Below are 19,452 nucleotides of genomic sequence, written 5' to 3'. Positions count from 1 at the left end.
TTGGTATTACAAAAATGGTATTGGTATTACAAAAATGGTACTAAACTTTTTTTAAATGAAATTCATTTTCCTTAAATGGTACTCGTTTTGTACTAAATTTTATAAAGTGGTATTAATATCACAAAAATGGTGCTAAATATTTTAAAATGGTATTCATATTACAAAATTGGTACTCAATTTTTCTATATGGGATCCAAGTTGGCAAACGGGGTTGACTATTCAACAATTTCAAAATGGCTGGGAAATTACAAACAAGCCCATGGCATGTATTTCATAATACATGTCTAGCTGCGATTTTGACGCCCTCTGCTACATTTTGGCTGTCCAATGAGCCGACTTCTTAAACACAGTGGTCTACTTTGCTTAAAAAGATAAGGCTACAAAGATTTGTGGAGTTACTACCAGTATATCTCCATCATCAGAAAGGGCTCCAAGCAGAGATATTGTCTGCCGAACAAAATAAGCTGCCGAAAGAGTAGAAACAGATCTAGTCATTTCTGTATCCTACATCGGAGCCGAGGAAGTCAGAGTACCCATTTGATGGAAAATCTTCAAAGTATAATTTGGAGCCGATTCAGCCTCATCTCCCGAGCAATGCCGAAGCTCCCAAGCAATGCCAAAGCTCCCGAGCTCTGTGCCGAAGCTCCCAAGCAATGCCAAAGCTCCCGAGCTCAGTGCCGAAGCTCCCAAGCATTGCCGTGTTCAGCGTGGGTAATGTTTCAAAGGATCCAAAACTCTCCAAGTTGGAGCCCTACAACTTACCAGGTGGTTCTCAAACATTCGAGCGTGCTGCTAAGTTCTGAGACCAAAGATGACCATAGGACCAAGCTCGGAGGTCAAAGCTCAATGCAGAAATTCAAAACTTTGCATGGAGGTTCCCAAGCATGGAGGTTCGTATCCCCGAAGTCGACCCGAAGCTTGGTGTCGAGCATGGAGGTTCCTAAGCTCCGTATCGAAGTGCCGTCAGCAAGTCGACGCCGAAGCAAATTGGGTAAGCAAAAGCAATCCAAGGAAGAGCTCCCGAAGCTCATTGTTGAAGCTCATGGCCATAGCTCATTGTTGAAGCTCACTGCCAAGAACAATAGCTCCAAAACTCAATACCGAGGTTCGTGCAGGGGCAAGCAGCTCCCTAACTTAGTACCAAAACTCAGTTCCGAAGCTCACTTGCTGAGGTCAGTGCCGAGCACAGCCTCACTTCCGAGGTTAACTCATACGAAGGTTGCCAAGCTGGGACTTCGGCAAAGCAAAATAAGCGGCCGAGAAACAGAGTAACTATTGCCCGAGCCAAGGGTCGGACATGGTGTCAAGTAGAGAAACCATAACGCTTGCATTACTCATTGTGATCTCAAAGCTAAGTTCTCTTAACTAACTTTTACACATTGTTTATATACTGAAACTTTGTATAACATACTGTTGTTTATTGATTGAATGGGGAGTCTATGTATGAACACCAACCGCTCAATCAAATTACAATCTGACTAAGCCACTGTCATTTCTAAGTATGCTTAAATGAAGTCATACCTCTGGCTCAATCAAATCATTATTTGTGATGTCTCTGCTTATTAATATCAATAAAATTACTAGTTTTATTGATGATGTGCCAGGCAAATTGGCAAACTGCAACGAGGGCAAACTCATAATTACAACTTCAAAAGTTGATAGTGCGAGCCACAAGGTCGGCAAAAATATCGCCAAACGAAGCAAGTGTGATGAGATTAGCTAAAGTTAGCCATCTGAAGCTAATTCTTGCTCTCCATTTGAGCAAAGTCTTCAGGGATGAGTGCAAAGTCGCTTTAGTTCGTCAAAACACAAGACTTACAGCGTCAATATCCGTCTTCTGTCTCACCGAGCTTAAATGGATGAATTGTCTTCAAAGTAATTGAGGAAGGCCCCAGGCAGTGCCGAAGAGCAATGCCGAAACAATTGAAGCAACTCACGAGCTCATACCAAAGGTTAGTGCCGAGGTCAGTCTCCCGAGCACCCGAGGTGACAGAAGCATACCACATTCTGCTGCTACCTACGAGTTCAGCAAGGAAGAGCTCCCCCGAAGCTCAGTTCCCGAAGTTTGCAAGGTTCCCAAGTTCGACTCAAGGTCTGAACCTCCGAGGTTCAATTCAAGGTACAAATCAAAGAGATCTGATGTCCGAACAAAAGGTTCTTGCTGAAGCTTAAATGCCGAACATGGATTTTTGCCAAGGTAAACGGCTTTCCGAAGCTCAGCAAAAGCAAGCAAAAGCAGAGCAACGAAGCTCAGCTCCCGAGCTCAGTGACGAAGCGCAGTGCCGAGCGTCATAGCTCCCGAGCCGAGCTTAATGCCGAACATGGTGACCCATCCAAAGTTAACTTATACGAGGCAACCAAAGCTAGGACTTCGGCAAAGCAGAATGAGCGGACGAAGAACAGAGTACCTATTGCCCGAGAAATGCCGAACAGCAGTGTCGCCGAGGTTAACTCGCCGAAGGTGGAGCTACGGTCCGAGCCCTCGCCCCGAGGCTAAACTCAGTACCTAAAAGTTAGTGCCATGATCAGCATCTCCCTAGCTCAGCACCAAAGCTCAATTCGAACAGTTCCGAAGCCCATTTACTGAGGATGACCAAGCAGCAAGCTAACTCAATATTTGCCGACAATATTAAAAAGAAGCTCAGTTCACAAAAGAAACTCATGCTCCCGAGGTCCGAGATAAGGCACCCCGTAGCAGAGCATATGCAGACGAGGTCGGAGTCCATCAATATGCCGAGCAAAGTAGCAAAACAGCTACTATTATCTTGCGAAGGAAATTCCATTATTGCAACTCCAGGTGATGCCCACAAGGTGTTTGTCAAAATGCCCAAATAAAATTCAGCAGTCGAGGCTCATTGATAGTTATTTGCAACCCCAAGCAGTGCCGAAATTGATCAAATTGCTCCCGAAGCTCGGTCACGGCTGACAAAGTTCGACTCGAGGTCCGAGTCAAAGCTCCCGGAGAGATTCCGTTTACCCATCCGAGGTTGACTGAAATCGAAGAGATCGGAACCGATAATTGGGTATCTCCATTGGTCAGCGAGTTCGCAAAATACCGAGCAGTGGCTTGTGATAAATCACAAAGTGAAAAGCTTGAAGATGGAACAACAATAATGGGTTTTAAAGAGGATGAGGAATCTCCCTCTTTAAATGGGTTAGGTAATGCCAACCAAATAAATCCAAAAAGAAGTTGCATACAATATATATTGGTCCAGCCAAATGAAAGAGGCTGAGCAATACGATGGGCCGAGCAAACTGACCCAATCTGGTCTAAATACAAAAATCAAGTGGCCCAACCTCAAAGCTAAGTCCTTCTATTTATTTAAGACATTGTCTAACAATAAGTCATTCTGCAAGAGCATACACCTCAAATTGTTCATCATGTTCAAAACGAATTATAAATTCATGTTTGACAAACATAAATACATCAAAGAACAAAATTTGTGGAGCAAGTCTTGGAAAATTCTGTTCGCAACAAAAGTCGCTCGAATACAGTTATAAAGGGTTCGGTTTAGATCCACGGATCCCCGAAGCTCATAACTAAGAGTCAGACTAGCAATTTCTTGCCCAGGTTTCCGAACCACAAGAAATCGGAAGAACAAAAACCAAGCAAGTCCCCTAGCAGATTTGCGGAAGTCTTGGAAAATTCTGTTCGCAACAAAAGTCGCTCGAATACAGTTATAAAGAGTTCGGCTCAGATCCACGGATCCCCGAAGCTCATAACTAAGAGTCAGACTAGCGATTTCTTGCCCAGGTTTCCGAACCACAAGAAATCGGAAGAACAGAAACCAAGCAAATCCCTTAGCAGATCTACGGATCACAAGAAACTTGGATAAACAAGCAAGTTATGGAGCGATCTCCGGGTCACCATAACTTGGAGCAAGTCTTGGAAAATTCTGTTCGCAACATAAGTCGCTCAAATCAAGTTATAAAACTTCGGCTCAGATCCATGGATCGCCAAAGTCATAACTAAGAGTCAGACTAGCGATTTCTTGCCCAGGTTTCCGAACCACAAGAAATCGGAAGAACAAAAACCAATCAAGTCCCTTGGATAAACAAGCAAGTTATGGAGCGATCTCCGGGTCACCATAACTTGGAGTAAGTCTTGGAAAATTTCGTTCGCAACAAAGTCTCTCGAATACAGTTATAAAGAGTTCGGCTCAGATCCACGGATCCCCGAAACTCATAACTAAGAGAGACTTGCGATTTCTTGCCCAGGTTTCCGAACCACAAGAACTCGGAAGAACGGAAGTAGACGTTAAAGAGCTCAAAAGTAGACTCTTAACAGATCCACGGATCTGAAGAGCTCGGAAGCAGACTCTAAACATGTCTACAAACGTTAAAGAGCTCAAAAGTAGACTCTTAACAGATCCACGGATCTGAAGAGCTCAGAAGCAGACTCTAAACATGCCCAACACTTTAAAGAGCTGAAAAGCAGCCTCTTAACAGATCCACGGATCTGAAGAGCTCAAAAGCAGACTCTAAACAAATCTACAGACCTTAAAGGTCCAAAAGCTACCGAGTCTCTTAGAAAAATCTACGGATTTGAAGAACTCAAAGCAAAACGTATCTTTTGGCAAATCTACGGATTTGAAGAAACTTGGACAAAAACCGAGCCGAAGGTAAAATCCGAAGGTGAAATCCGAAGGTGAAATCCGAAGGTAAAAACCGAAGGTAAAAACCGAAGGTAAAATCCGAAGGTAAAATCCGAAGGTAAAAACCGAAGGTAAAATCCAAAGGTAAAATCCGAAGGTAAAATCCGAAGGTAAAATCCGAGCCGAGATTACAACTCGAACCGATGTTACAATCCGAGCCGAGGTTAAAAACCGAGCCGAGATTACAACTCGAACCGATGTTACAATCCGAGCCGAGGTTAAAAACCGAGCCGAGATTACAACTCGAACCGATGTTACAATCCGAGCCGAGGTTAAAATTCCGAGCTGAAATTAAAATCAAAACCCAACCCGTTTTTCAAATAGAATTGGGTCTGGGGGGCATTTGTTGGGGTGTTAAAATGGGCCCACCATTTTAACCCAAAAGCTAATAAAACCCACTCAAGCCCAATATCACTCACAAGGCCTCAAAGGGCAAGGTAAAAGGAGGTCATTCTCTAACCCTAGAGAAGCCACCATATTCTCTCTCTCCCCTAAACACCTAATTTTATACATCAATTGTACTGACTTGAGCGTCGGAGGCTCCGCCTCGGGGACCCCCCTTTGGCCCGGAGCTCATCTTGCAGGCACCGTACGAGACCGGAACTCAGGATATCAAGGACGCTCCTACCATCGTTTCAACCCCGAAACAAAAAGTATACCTTTAAACTAATCCAACAACACATTACATGAAAAAGTTTGATTCTTGTATATTAGTAAGAAATTTTGGTCAAAGTTAATATATGAAAAGCGCAAAAGCCGATCTATTGCAAGTGTTCTGAAAATAAGGGAATAATAAAAACATGTCTAAAGTTAAAAAAATAAAGAAACAATAAAAAAAAATAAAAGAAGAAATTGGATAAAAGTTACCCGATATATATGTACACGAACAGATTATAAGAAATCCCTATTATTTTTGCAATATACCAAAAAAAAAAAAACGATTGAAAAAAATCCCTATTATTTTCAGCCGTTTAATCATCTTCCCACGCAACTCCAACTCCCGCACATATATAATCACCGCACGCCAATCTCATTTCCTTCCCCGCAAACAACAACAAGAACAACAATGGCTGCTCCTACTTCATCACTCTCTCTCCTCCTACTAGTAGCAGCAGCTCTAATCTCCTGTTTCGCAACCACATCCTTATCATCCACCTTCACCGATGATAATCCAATCAGATTAGCATCAGACGGTCTACAAGCCATTGAATCTTCTGTTTTCTCTCTCCTTGGTAACACTCGTCATGCTCTTTCCTTCGCTCGATTCATCCACAGGTTCTGTTCTTTCTCTCTCTTGATTTATTGTTTTGATTGTGATCAGACTGATTGTAATTGAAGTAGCAGCTTTTTACTGATTTATATTTTGATTTTAATTTTGATTTTTAGGCATGGAAAGAAGTATGAGACAGCTCATGAGATATTGACGAGATTTGATATTTATCGGGAGAATTTGGAGTTGATTCAATCGACTAACAAGAAGGGGCTATCTTATAAACTCCATGTTAATCGTATGTTTGACTATCAATCTTTTTTTTTTTTTTTGTATTTGTTATGTTTATTTTCTAATTTTTTTGTGATGGATTATTCATGGAATAGATGTTTAATGTAATCTGGATTATTTTGTTATGTTTATTTTCTATGTATGTTTCTGTTTTCTTAGTGAAACGATATGATTGAGCCCTTTGTTGACTTAAAGTTGGTTTATCTGAACTTATCCTAAATAATCGGAGTAAATTAAGTTTATAATTTGTAGAAATATGAACTTATCTGAAATACTCAGAGTAAATTAAGTTTATACTTTATAGAAATATGAACTTATCTGAAATACTCGGGTAAATTAAGTTTATACTTTATAGAAATATAGGTATTGAATTACTGATGACTGATGAGAGTCGATAAGTTCAGATTAGAGCCATTTATTGAGATAAAATGATTCTTCCAATGAAAAATTTATTTCTTCCAACAAAATCACCTTTGAGAAAATGATGATTTCCGGGAAGTGAAATTATTCTGTGGAAGAATCACCTCCATTTATTTTGGCTCATGTTCGCAGAATTGATGCAATTTTCATGCATTTTCACACACAAATAAGCTTATTTTGACAAAAAGTTTTTCCAGTTCATATAAGTTCAGATAATATAATTTGTTGAATAGAATTGAGCCTTACTACTATCATAATCGTAAAGGGAAAAATGCGCTAGAAATCAACTTTATAAAGAATGCCAATTAATGATCAAGATGAATTCTAGAAATTTTAGGCCCTTTTTTTTTTTTGGACTTCTTTGTTCAAAATTAAAGTTTGGTTCAGGCAAGCTCTGGTCGAATAAGTTCAGTTCGTTAATGCGTTCAATTTAACGCTAAATATAAGTTCACTTTCAGAGCCTTTACATTATAAGGCGCTAGATTTTGGAATATCCCTTGAATTTAAGTTGATCAGGGGTATGGAAATATTTGTCTGATCTTGAGAATTGTTACTCCGTAAAAGCTTCTCCATGCGAAAGAGTCCTTTAAATTGTTTTATTCCGACTTTGGTTAATCAGTTATTATGGTTGATGAAGTACTGTCTAACATTTCATTGTTTGTGACCTATAGAATATGCCGATTGGACAGAGGAAGAGTTCCGAAGGCACAGATTGGGAGCAGCTCAAAACTGCTCTGCCACCTTCAAGGGTAGTCACAAGTTGTCTCATGCTGTCGCTCCTGCAGAGGTATACTCTTATTGAAAACCCCTTTATTTTCAAACAAGAAAGCTACTTAATTCTACGTTTTCATTTCTGTAATTACCAATGTAGCATAGGTCATGGACTTAAATCAGTATCCTAACACCTCTCACAAAGTTCGTGTACTATTGGTGTATCCCCTAGTGTCCCGTTTGGTAGGAATGAGAAATCTAAGTGTTATTTGGCAAGAAAATAACATCACGATGTCCATGGTAATGAAATTTTGTCACAAACTTGGTGCATTTCTTAATAAATTTTCATTCCCACTTAATACCACTCCTCAAATGGTGATGGTAATTATAAAGGAAAAAAGAGAATATTGAGTGAACTAGTATTACCATGAGAATGGATATTGATTTTCCTTACAAATTTACACACAAATTCATTCCTATTGACAGCATTTGTGGCCGGCTACCAAACGGGCCGTAGGAGTGTTTCAATAGTAGAAATAGTATTTTACGTTTGTATGGAGTAATAACTACACAGACAGGATTCTCTGGTCTGAGGTTGTTATGGAAATTGATATGCATTAGAATCTCATGCTAGTATCAATCCCTTGTGACATTTGCAGAAAGACTGGAGAGCTGAGGGTATTGTTAGCCCAGTCAAGAACCAAGGCCATTGTGGATCTTGCTGGACTTTCAGGTCAGCTGATCTCTATACATCTATGTTTTTGTAGGATATTCATAACTTGTAATAATTTTTTTTTATTGTCCGCAGTACAACCGGAGCTTTGGAAGCAGCTTATGCACAGGCCTTTGGGAAGAACATCTCTTTGTCTGAACAACAGCTTGTCGATTGTGCTGGCACATTTAACAATTTTGGTTGCAATGGCGGTTTGCCATCACAGGCTTTTGAATATGTCAAGTACAACGGGGGTCTGGATACTGAAGAGGCTTATCCATACACAGGAAAGGATGGTGAATGTAAATTCTCAGCTCAGAATGTTGGTGTTCAAGTCCATGGCTCTGTCAATATCTCCCTCGTAAGTCATAAAAGATCTTCTGTCCCTGTGAGAGTTGTGGCATTATCATTATTGAATATTGATTGCCATTACAAATACCAATTCCGTTTATATTGTCTTGGAGGGTTGAAGTAGAATTCAGCAGAGGTGATATTTTTAATTTTTGCTCGTTTCATTAGCTTACTACCGCGTTATAGTGTTGACTGCCTGAGCGCTAATGTCTGATGCCTATACTTTCTATAATATGATGTGGTGATCCATCTTACTGGAACTCTTCATATTATTATGGGATTCTCAATAATATGATCATGAATTCTTAACTGACACTTTGATTTTTCAGCTCGGCTTGTCAATACATTGAACCACATCACATACTAGTAGAACCTGAAAGTATAAGAAAAAGTGAAAGCAAGCTATCTGAGTATGCTCACAAATGGTCCAAATGGTTTTGAGTTGAAAATTCCATGAGAATTAGGAAATAAGGTGACAGGAAAGACACATACTAGGCTTTATCTCTGCACATGTGTGCAAAATTTTGCACCATGGGCTATGAAAATTGGCATGTTTAATACTTGGATTATGTATTTGTGATTCTGTAATTGATACTGGTAGCTGCATTCAAACTCTCCAACTGCAAAATATAAAAAGTTGGGCATTGTTTCACTAACTTCTTGGCATGAGTGTAGGGAGCTGAAGAAGAACTCAAGGATGCTGTGGCATTCGTCCGTCCTGTAAGTGTGGCATTTGAGGTTGTTGATGGATTCAAGTTATATAAGGAAGGTGTTTACACCAGCACAACATGTGGTAGTGCTCCAATGGTGAGTTTTCAGATCAATGCATAACTTTGTTAACGGAAACAAAAAAGATATTCTAGAAAGTTGGAAATCGTTAGAAAACAGAATGTAACAAAGAAAGAAACCAGGAAAGAACAGATTGTCCTAGAATTCCCAATCCATATGTTACATTAAATTTCGCAACTTTTTGGAGGCATGAATATACCTGATGCTTTGTATTACATTTTTGCCATGATATCTAAATAATCCGTGCTTGTTTTCTTGGCAGGATGTGAACCACGCTGTTCTTGCTGTTGGATACGGGATAGAAAATGGAGTCCCATACTGGCTTATCAAGAACTCATGGGGAGAGGATTGGGGTGACAATGGATACTTTAAGATGGAGATGGGCAAAAACATGTGTGGTAAGTTCAATAGCTAATGGAACCATGGCTTATAATGCAACAATATTCATGAATTTATTAAACTTTTGCTCATATCAAGGACGGTTTCTGTTGTACATCTTGTGTTTGGGTATAGGAAATTAGTGGGAAGGAGAACGGAGGAAGAGTGAGGGATTGGTTTTTCGTTGTTTGGATATGAAACGCGAAAAGTTAAGGAAATTTCCCTTTATTCCCTCCAAAATGTTTAAAATTGAAAATTTTTGGAAGGAATATGGAAATAAACTCCTTCCCTTCCTAAATGTTGTATCCATTTTTGGAGGAACGGAGAGGCTAGGGAAAGAGAGGAAAGGAGCATTCTTACACTTTCTTCCCAAATCTTTACAAGAGTGGAAGGATTTGGTTTATTGAAGGGGAAGGAATATAGATCGCTCGTATTCCCTTGCCTAGTTGCCTTCCCTCCATTTTTATATATACCTTTGTTCTCTTTACCTTATTCTTATTGCTTATTAGATTAGACCAGATCAGACCAGAAAAGTTAAAAAAACACTCACAAAAAACATTTAGACCAGACCAAATCAGACCAGACAAAAAACTAGGAAAATCAGACCAGATTAAAGGGGAATGAATATAGATCACTCGTTTCCCTTTCCCCCATTTTTATATATACCTCTGTTCTCTTCACCTTATTCGTATTTCTTATTAGATTAGACTAGAAAAATCAGACCAGATCATACCAGAAAGAGCAAAAAAAACAATCACAGAAAAAAATAAAAATTCAACCAGACTAGATCCAAACCAAAAACTAGAAAAATCGAACCAAATTAGGTGAGAACAAGGCCCGTATGGAAATAAATATGCCACTCTCCCTCCCCTCTCCTTCCCTCTAAATTCCCTCTAATTTATATTGAGTTGCTGATTAAGTGATTAACATTAATACTTGATGCAGGTGTTGCTACTTGTGCATCATATCCCATCGTAGCATAAAACTCTTTCAATGCAGAGCACCATGTATTATGAAGAATGATTTTTCTATACTGTTTACACTCTTTCGGCATCAAAGTGTAAGGACATAGCCAGAGCCAGATCCAAAGCCAGATTGCTTATGCAAAGTTTGATGATACTCCATTATGCAAAGTTCTATTTCCCCATTCAGCAACTGTAGTTTGATGTATAAAATTGTTTCAGGTAATTTTCTAATGTATGATTACCAAGAACTCTCCGAAAAACTGATATAGACTTTTGGGATGTACCAAATTGGAGACTCCCAAATAGAACTTACGTTGTATCTGTTCAGAGTTGATCATTTGATACGGGTACTTGGCAATAAAGTATTAAAAGTTGAAATAATTTGTGTTCATTATTTTTGTTACTCGCTACTTTCTCCGTTTCTATATATTTTTTACACACTTTTTTTCACACACCATAAGAAAAATGAATCAAACTTCTTTATTACGAGGGTATATGTCTCCATTATTTTATTTGGTAGGTGAGAGTAGGGGTGTTCACCAGTTCAAACCCGGATCGGACCCTAAAGAATACGGAGGGAGTATTCATATACTAATATCTTGTACATGAAAATCAAAATAGTTTTACATAAAATGTTCTTGGATTAGAGTATTAGACTCGATGCATATTTTCACAACATCAACTTTTATTACTTTTTAGAAAAAGAAAATTAAATATAACTAATGGCCGGTGAAATGATGCATTCATATGTGCGCTGATCAAAGTGGAGCATTTAAAATGTACTCTTAATTGATTGAGTATGTAGTACTAGTATTTTATGCACGCGATGCGCGCGTGAATTTTAGAATGCATGTAAACCAACTTAATAAATCAATTTTTATTATCGTAGAATAACTATCTCTATATTTTTTTCAGAAAAGTATTTTTAACCAATAGTTTAATACCTATTGGAAGATTTTATTACAAACGCATGGTTGAAAAGTTTTGAAAAAAAAATATTAGCACAATATAAAAAACATACACAACATTATCAAATCCTAGTTTTATATGCACGCGATGCGTGTGAAAGTATGAATTAAAGTTAAAATTATTTTGTTACAACTAACATATCTCAACGAAAAATCAGAATCTCAGTTATGCTCTCCAACATTTAAAGAATTCTCTAAACCCTTGTATAAATCAGCACGTATCTTATCTTGGTTGAGTGCAATTCACCTCAAGTTATTCGCTTGCCTTTTGACACAGTTATCGACAACAAATTGTTGGAGTAGACAACTGCCCGTCAAGGTTAGATAATCAAGATGTTGTCGCGTCAATAACACAAAATACTTGTTTTGGTCAGAAAGATATAAGTATAAGATTTTAAGGATAAGACGGACAAAAATAGTTATTAGAAATATGCACCTGAAATGTGTATGCATAGAATTCTCGGCATGTCAACGTTTTACCAGTCGAACTTCTGTTTAAATCCCGCCGTAAGAACCATAAGGAAACAGTAGCGGATACTGCAGTGGGTCATAATAACCGACATTATCTCTATTATATAAAGGAACAGGTGAGGTTAATTTCGTAATAACACTTTTCGTGTCCCCAATCAAAAAGACTAATGTACCCTCTGCGCTAAACTAACCTAACCCTTCTTGCACTCCCGTTTTCTCTCTCCTTCCTCCCGTTTTCTCCTTCGATCTTCTTCCTCCACGGATCTTCTTCAATCTTCTTCCTCAAATCCTCTTCGATCTTCTTCCTCTACGAATGCCTTAGATCTTCTTCATCCTTTTTTCGATTTTCTCTTCATCATCTCCTTCGATCTTCTTCACTAAAGAGATTAATCTTTGCAAATTATTCTCAATTCGAGCAGGTATTTTGATTTCTTCAATCCTAAAATATTTATATGAATTTGAGTGAAACTCCATTTGATACTTCAATTGTTTTGATCCACTCTATCCGGGTTTTTGTTTTTGCAGTAATTGAATGGAGATCTATCACGCATCAAGATTGCGATGATCGAAGGTTGAAGACTAAATACAACATCGCCGTTTATGTTATTCAGAGAGCTCTCGCTCTTTACACGTATGACCTTTTAATCTGAGTTGAATGATTTCATTTTTTGACTTTTTATTTCTGATTTTATGAACTTATTTTATTATACAATAGGGTGATTTTAGAAATTGGGCGATTTTAGAAATTTGCTATACAACAGCTGAATGTGCATAATGCCCAATTCTAGAAATTGGGTATTTCTTATTTGTCAAAAATTTGATCTTTGCACTAAGATCGATTTTGGGAATTGGGTCTTTCTTTTCATTAAGTTGTTGATAAATTGAGCTTAAAATTGCATATATTATTTTGGTTTCATTATTTCACAAACTGATGTCGCTCACTCTGCTATTAAAGAACAGATGCTACTGCTGCTTCTGCTTCTGTCTGCACTCTGCTCACTCTGTAAGAAAGCCAACAATTCTGGTTCAACCTGCCCGTTGTGTTGGTAAGTTTAAGTTGTCCTCTTTAATTATTTAAATTCTCTTAGATGGTAATTGTCTATAGTATTGTCAATTTCTCAATGCCAATGATTTGTCTTTTTTTTTAATCTTGGTTTCATTATTTCTCAAACAATAGTGAATCTTGGTTGAGGCTCTGCTGTAGACCGTCTCTTTGACATTGTTGCTCTGCTGGTGCTGTTGTTTTTGTTATTGTTGTTATTATTGTTGTTGTTTCTGCTATTGGACTTTTTTTTCGTAATTGTTGATCATAGTGAATCAATAACCTAATTTTAATTCTGCTGCTTTGTTTGATCATAGGGACCGAGTAGAAATGCAGGGTTTCAGGTCATTCATTTTTTGTTATTGGACCTTTTGATGTGGATTAACCAGTTTGTATTTAGCTAATGGATTTTATTTAGGGTGTTTTTTCCGTTCCTTTTGTTTTTCATCCTTATTGAAAAATCAGATCTGTTTGATTTTTATTCATTGTTTTGTTGCATTAATTCCAGCTCAGATTTTAAGGTTAGAAATCCTGTTTAAAGTCCTGGCTTGCCACAAGTTCTTCTTTAAAGAAACACTGATCATTTTAGTTGGCTGTTGTGTTTGTGGTTTTATTTTGTAATTGATTGTTACAGTATTTTGAACGGCGACACTGATTTCATCATTCGTTTGGTTTATAATCCCTGCTGTAATACTGCATTATAAATTTGTTAACTGTTTACGTTTTTGGATGCAGCTATTCTGCAGATTCTTGCATGGTTAGTAGTGGCAATATTCTATTCGTCAGGCATCTCAATCATCACCATAACTTTCTATCTTCTTCTGAGCAACGTAGGTGCCTCTATAGCTGAGGTTGCTAATGATTCTATGGTGGCCGAGATTAGTAAACAACCTACTTATTTAAAGAAAGAGCAATCATCTTCCTCGGGGGAGCTTCAGTCATTTGTTTTGATGGCTACTTCAGTTGGGGGGGAAGTACTTGGGAATTTAGTAGGAGGGGTTTCCATTGTAAAGTTCAGCCCTCAATGTATGTTCCTAACTTATGGTGTAATCCTAATAATCCATCTCTTGATAACTATCACGGTCAAAGAGAGATCTCTTAACCTTCCAAAAAAACAATCTGGTGGTGGCATAAAAGAACAACTCGCTCAGCTTGCAAGTGCGTTGTGCAAACTTGAGATTGCTTACTCGATTGGTTGGATTGTGGCCTCTTATGCCATGATCCCTGTATGGATAAGTGACTTTCCAGAAGTTGCATCTGGTGCTGCTTCTTGGGATATACTTTGCTGTCTTATCAATAGAGATTATATATCCTGGACATTCTAAAATAGTATTAAAATCCCGAAATGTTTTTTCTTACCTATTAATTTTTTAGGTAATTAAATGTAATAATACTAATACAATATTTAGTTTTTAAATACCCGCACGCATCGCGTGCATATAAGACTAGTCTTTGATATAACTCAATTGACCAATTACTGACTCTATCATAATATCCCTATCAAAATCAGTAACAAACTCGTAAATTAAACACCACAATTTTGTACGACTTATATTGGAGAGTAGATAATGTAACTTAGTCACTAATTAATTTGTTTTAAAAAGATTATTTTATGGTTTTATTTAGATTAAAATCAAGTATTTTCTTTTCCATTAAAACGGAAGCTTTAATTTAAAATATAAAATAAAATGAATATTTTATTTTGATTCCTTTTGTTTTTCGTTTCCGCTAAAACGAAAGTTTTCATTATGTAATAAATTAAATATTTTATTTTGATGCCTTTTGTTTTTCTTTTCCGCTAAAACGAAATTTTTAATTCTTTAATAAATTAAATATTTTATTTTGATACCCTACATTTTCTACTTTCAATATCTTTTTTTCTAAATCAGTAACAAACTCATAAATTTTAAAAAAAACGATGATAAATTGGAAATGGATAATTAAATTTTTTCGTAACTTAATTTTTTAAAATTATTATTTTAAGATTTATTTAAATTAAAATAGATTTTATTTAAAAGGCTTTAAATTAATGTAGAATGATTAGAGATTTTCTTATTATGTTTGTCCCCAAAAGAAATAACTTTAATTTATTTTAAATTGAATATAATTAATTGGATTTTTTTTTTCAAATACCTTTTATTCACAAATGGTTCTTTCTGGATCCCTCTTTCTTATCTCCCGTTTGTCCTTCTCTTTCTCATCTCTTTATCTCCTATCGTCTATCTCCTTTCTCTCTCATTTCCTGGATCCATTTTCTGGATCGTCTCTCTCTTTTCCCTCTCTCAATTTCTGGATCAACTTCTGGATCGTCTCCCACCTTTCCCTCTTCTCTTTCACTTCATATTTTCTCGATTTGTTGGAAACCACAGAAAAAATCAACCTTAATTTTCCAAATTTGGAGAAAACTCACAAAAGTAATTTAATTAATTCTGGGTTTTATCAAGTTCAATCAACTAATGAGGAACAAAAAATGGCGATTAGAAACCCTTGGATCTCGCACGCTTTAGCAGATATGGTGAGCAGAAATACTTTGCATTTGATTTTATATGTTTTTTTTTTCGATTGTTTCATGGTGTATACTCATTATCTTTAAGTGTTTGGTAAAATTATTGGGTTTTCATAGGGTTTGTTTAAGAAAATTACTGGTTTGTGAAAATTACTGGTTTGTGAAAATTGTTGGTTATTTAGGGTTTAGTTTAAGGATTGATTTCACTAATTTTAGCTAGCTATATATCACAAATAGTACAGATTCGCTTTTGGTGCAAATGATCTACATAGACTTTGGAAGTAAACTTTAAAGGAGGTGAAAAACTTAGTTACAAAAGATAGATGGAAAACCAAGCCAAAAAGAGGGAAGTAGAATGCAAATCTTTTAAAAAAAACTTGGTTATCAGCAGATTACACTTTCATCAGCATTATCAGTGGCATTAGATGCCAGGATTAGGTGTGATTGAAAAGAATATCCTTCTCTTCTTGCTTTGTAGCTGTTGGGGTTTTCAGGCTATATTTCTCGTGGATAAACACTCACCTGGCATAACTTTGATGTCAATTGTGTGAATGTTTTAAATGATTAAATCATACCCAAAAAATTTGCTAAGAACTAACCTTTTTCTTGTCAGGACCATACTTCTCAAATTTCACTAATCCATCAATTAGAGCAAAGATTGTATGGTCCTTGCCAATTCCAACATTCTTCCCGGGATGAAACTGAAATGAACATGTGATGTTAGAGATCAATATTGTGGAACATCTGTTCAAAAGACTATATAATCAGCATAAAAGAGAGTTGCAATCGCACGGTAACACACAATTTTTCTTATACTTGACTACCGGCTTAGTGTTCATAAGGATTCATCTTTCTGTTATATAATTGACATGCTTTAAGAGTTATAAATGTTAGCTGGGTGGACAGCGAGCAGGATAGGATGTAATACAATTAACGTAGCACCTTGAATCACCATGTCATGGGGCTTCTCATAAGTTTAAGTAATCATAAGTTTTGAAAAAAAAAAATATTATTGGATATAGACTTATAGCTAGCTTGTGTAAATCAAAACTGTTTAAGTTTCGGTCTTCTAAAAGTTCCGTTCTTTTTGTCAGAATAGACACTAATTTTTTCATAATTATGGGTTTGCTTAAAATTATGGGTTTTAAGGAGAAAGAATGATGAAGAATAAATCAACTCATTCAATTTTTGTGTGCGCGTGAGTGAATGTTGGTTGATCAAGACTGCATTTTCCAATTGTGTAGTTCTCAGCCGCCTAAGACGAACTTAACTCTTGAATGTAATTGAGGATTTTTTCCAATTATGATGTACGGAGTGTTGTTTTTGTCAATGGAAGTTGTTAAAGGTTAAGGGGTGTATAAGTTATCAGAAAGAATTATGGGTTTGCTTAATTTTTTTCAATTGTTTCTTGCTCATGTCTTTGTATTTGTATGTATGTATGATAAACAAAAGAAGCTTTAGCAGGCACTGTGTTGCAGGAGTTTCTGACATTGGGTATAAATTTTGTTTAATTAATTAGAAGGAATGTGGATATTAATGTCTTATTTATTTATGTGTTAATTGTTACAATAACTCATTTTTTTAGTGGAAATACGATGAGATATTGTTGTAAACTCTTGGAGCTTATGGTTTCTATTAGTGAGCTCTCCAAGTACTCTACAATTTGATTTGTAGTTTGTTAGAAAGCAAGTTGTCTCCGTAAATGGATAAAATTGATTTGCATTGGCTATTGCTTTGAGAAGTTTCTGGTTCTAATATTTTCGTGTTTGATGTTTTCAGGACACTGATGTAATATGTCACAAAAGCCGGTAAATTGAGACCTACATCCTAACAAATATTGGGTTGAAGGCTCGCATAAAAGGGTAAGGATAAGGCCTTCTCGTTTACTCTATTTATCTCTATTCCGGTAAATAAAGGCCAAGGACTGTGAGGTGTGATAATTCAATCTTCTCGTTTACTCTATTTATCTCTATTCCGGTAAATAAAGGCCAAGAGTGGAGTTTTAGATAATTCATTTATCTAAGCTAATCTTGGTTGCTGTTGAGTGTAACAATTAACTTGAAACCCATGTTTTCCTCTTGAAACCTTCATTTAGTTTGGTGAATCCCTCTTGAAACCTTAATTTATTTTCCTTTGTTTATTTTGGTGATTTTTCTCAATTGGCATTCAATAGGGTAATTACAATAATAAAAGGGTTTATTGGTGTCTGCGTATACTTTTTAATGTAACTTTTTTTTGGGTTAATTTTGTGTGGGTTTTCTGGGTTATTGTATATGCATTTCCAGGAAATCGAATTTTGGGTTTCGATCATATTGGGACGGATGGACTCTGTTGTTGCAACTGTTGACGATAAAAAAAGGTGGGTTTTTTTCTCTCTTTCTTTTATAAACTAATAGAATCTGAAATTAGAGATTAAAATCATACAACATCTTATTTAAAGAAAAGCATGATGTAAAATCTGTAATAACTAATTAAAATCAACAGAAGCATGCATATTACTATTTATTTTTTGTTTAAGAGATTGATGGGGAATATACCTTGTGTCATTGGTAATTGTATGCGTGGTGAACTTCAAATCGTAAAACCTGCAAAAACCATTATTTATTTCAGATTTTCATGATTTTAATCAAATTATAATCTGTCAAATTAAATTAAGCACTCTGAAAATTGGTAAATTGATTATAAACAATATCATAAATTTATAAATTGGTTTGACAGATGTGGACATTTAATCAGATGTTGGTAATCAATTTATAAATTTTGTAATCAATTTATAATTTTGTTTGAGTGATATGGACATTTAATCAGATGTTGTTAAGAAAAAGCTAAAAGCATGAATAAAAATCTGAAATAATTAATTAAAAACCGAACTTAAAATCTGCAAAACCATTATTTATTTCACATTTCATGAATAATTAAAAATTAATTAATAATCAATTTCATTGCAATAACAAATTTCATCTGCAAAAAAAATAATGAATAATCAATTAGGTTGCAATGACCCGTTTTCTCTATAAAATTACAAATCGATGCAAGTCATGTATTTTTCAGTCGAATATTTCCATGAACACAAAATTTTGTTTTTATTTTGTGCATGAATCAATGAGAAGAGTGTACTTACCTGTATTGGCGGTGGTGGAGCTTGCTATCAACGAACTCTCTAATGGAACTCAGTTTACAATGATTTGATGAATGAGAAAAAGATAATTAGTAGTTTTAGAAAATGTAATCAATTTATAATTTTGTTTGATTTTTTTCCCTGACGTGAGAGGTGAGAGATTGTAGGGATTTTGTTTTGGAAACTGTAATCAATTTGTAATTTTATTTGGTTATTTTTCTTTAATGACGTGAGCTGAGAGGTTAAAGGGAGAGATTATAGGGATTTTTAAAAAATCCCTTTCCTGATTTGGGCGAGAGATTAGAGGGATGTAGCTCAGTTTTCAAAATTACAAAATCTGTTTATACAACGTACTTGTAGCTGGGTGAAAGTGTGAAGGGTGTTATTTTAAATTTCTTGGGGGACATGAAAAGTTAATTTACTTAAAAGCCCTCAGGAGCTGGCTTATATAATAGAGATACTGTAAAAATATTTCTCTTTCACATAAAATTTTAAAAGTCAACCAAAAACATACTTCCTCTGTTTTTATTTAGAGCATCTCCAACGGTGAGCTAATTTCTAAATTAGCTTGTCATGCCACATAATATTTCAAGCTAATTCCCTTTCTCGCTAGTTAGTACACTAATGGTTAACTACTAGCTTGATATTAAATGTCGTCATATTTGTCAATCAATATTTAAATTTAATTTAAGTTAATATTATTTCATTGGCCAAGTTTTTTCAAGCAAATTAGCTTATTTAAGCTAATTTGCTTAGCCAAGCTATTTGATCATTTCAACTCCAATGGTCGAGCTAGTAGCTTAGAATTTCTAAAAATTGCAAGCAAGTCCTTAGCTACAAACATTGAAGATGCTCTTATATGACA

The 19,452-nt window shown here is 36.0% G+C and overlaps 1 protein-coding gene and 2 long non-coding RNA genes across 4 annotated transcripts; 2 read left to right on the top strand and 1 right to left on the bottom strand.

Annotated features, from left to right (window-relative positions):
- The first annotated feature begins 5,563 nt into the window (after positions 1–5,563).
- Positions 5,564–10,863, top strand: LOC110805191 (pro-cathepsin H). The gene is made up of 8 exons (XM_022010794.2): positions 5,564–5,930; positions 6,042–6,163; positions 7,248–7,363; positions 7,947–8,020; positions 8,096–8,360; positions 9,026–9,157; positions 9,402–9,537; positions 10,463–10,863. The coding sequence occupies exons 1-8, from the start codon at positions 5,722–5,724 to the stop codon at positions 10,498–10,500; spliced, it is 1,092 nt and encodes a 363-aa protein (XP_021866486.1). The 5' UTR covers positions 5,564–5,721; the 3' UTR covers positions 10,501–10,863.
- A 4,302-nt stretch (positions 10,864–15,165) lies between these two features.
- On the top strand, positions 15,166–17,993 carry LOC130466786 (uncharacterized). Of its 2 annotated transcripts, XR_008926938.1 has the most exons (4): positions 15,166–15,478; positions 16,083–16,262; positions 17,249–17,331; positions 17,755–17,993. It is a non-coding gene; the product is annotated as an uncharacterized lncRNA (long non-coding RNA). The 2 variants fall into 2 exon arrangements; XR_008926939.1 differs by lacking the exon at positions 16,083–16,262.
- Positions 15,487–18,943, bottom strand: LOC110798204 (uncharacterized). The gene is made up of 4 exons (XR_008926937.1): positions 18,591–18,943; positions 18,007–18,054; positions 16,069–16,170; positions 15,487–15,991 (listed from the first exon to the last, which is right to left on the bottom strand). It is a non-coding gene; the product is annotated as an uncharacterized lncRNA (long non-coding RNA).
- Between the last annotated feature and the right edge of the window lie 509 nt (positions 18,944–19,452).

Source organism: Spinacia oleracea, chromosome 2, assembly GCF_020520425.1.
Source record: "Spinacia oleracea cultivar Varoflay chromosome 2, BTI_SOV_V1, whole genome shotgun sequence".
In the NCBI taxonomy this organism is placed as follows: Eukaryota; Viridiplantae; Streptophyta; class Magnoliopsida; order Caryophyllales; family Amaranthaceae; genus Spinacia; species Spinacia oleracea.
Note: the sequence above shows the minus strand (reverse complement) of the source record. Positions and strands in the feature narration are given on the sequence as shown.

Excerpts from the sequence above, each read along its gene's own strand:
- LOC110805191 (XM_022010794.2), top strand. The coding sequence starts at position 5,722 with ATGGCTGCTCCTACTTCATCACTCTCTCTCCTCCTACTAGTAGCAGCA. Across the intron at positions 6,164-7,247 it reads TTATAAACTCCATGTTAATC|AATATGCCGATTGGACAGAG; the intron begins GTATGTTTGACT and ends TGTGACCTATAG. Across the intron at positions 9,158-9,401 it reads CATGTGGTAGTGCTCCAATG|GATGTGAACCACGCTGTTCT; the intron begins GTGAGTTTTCAG and ends TTTTCTTGGCAG.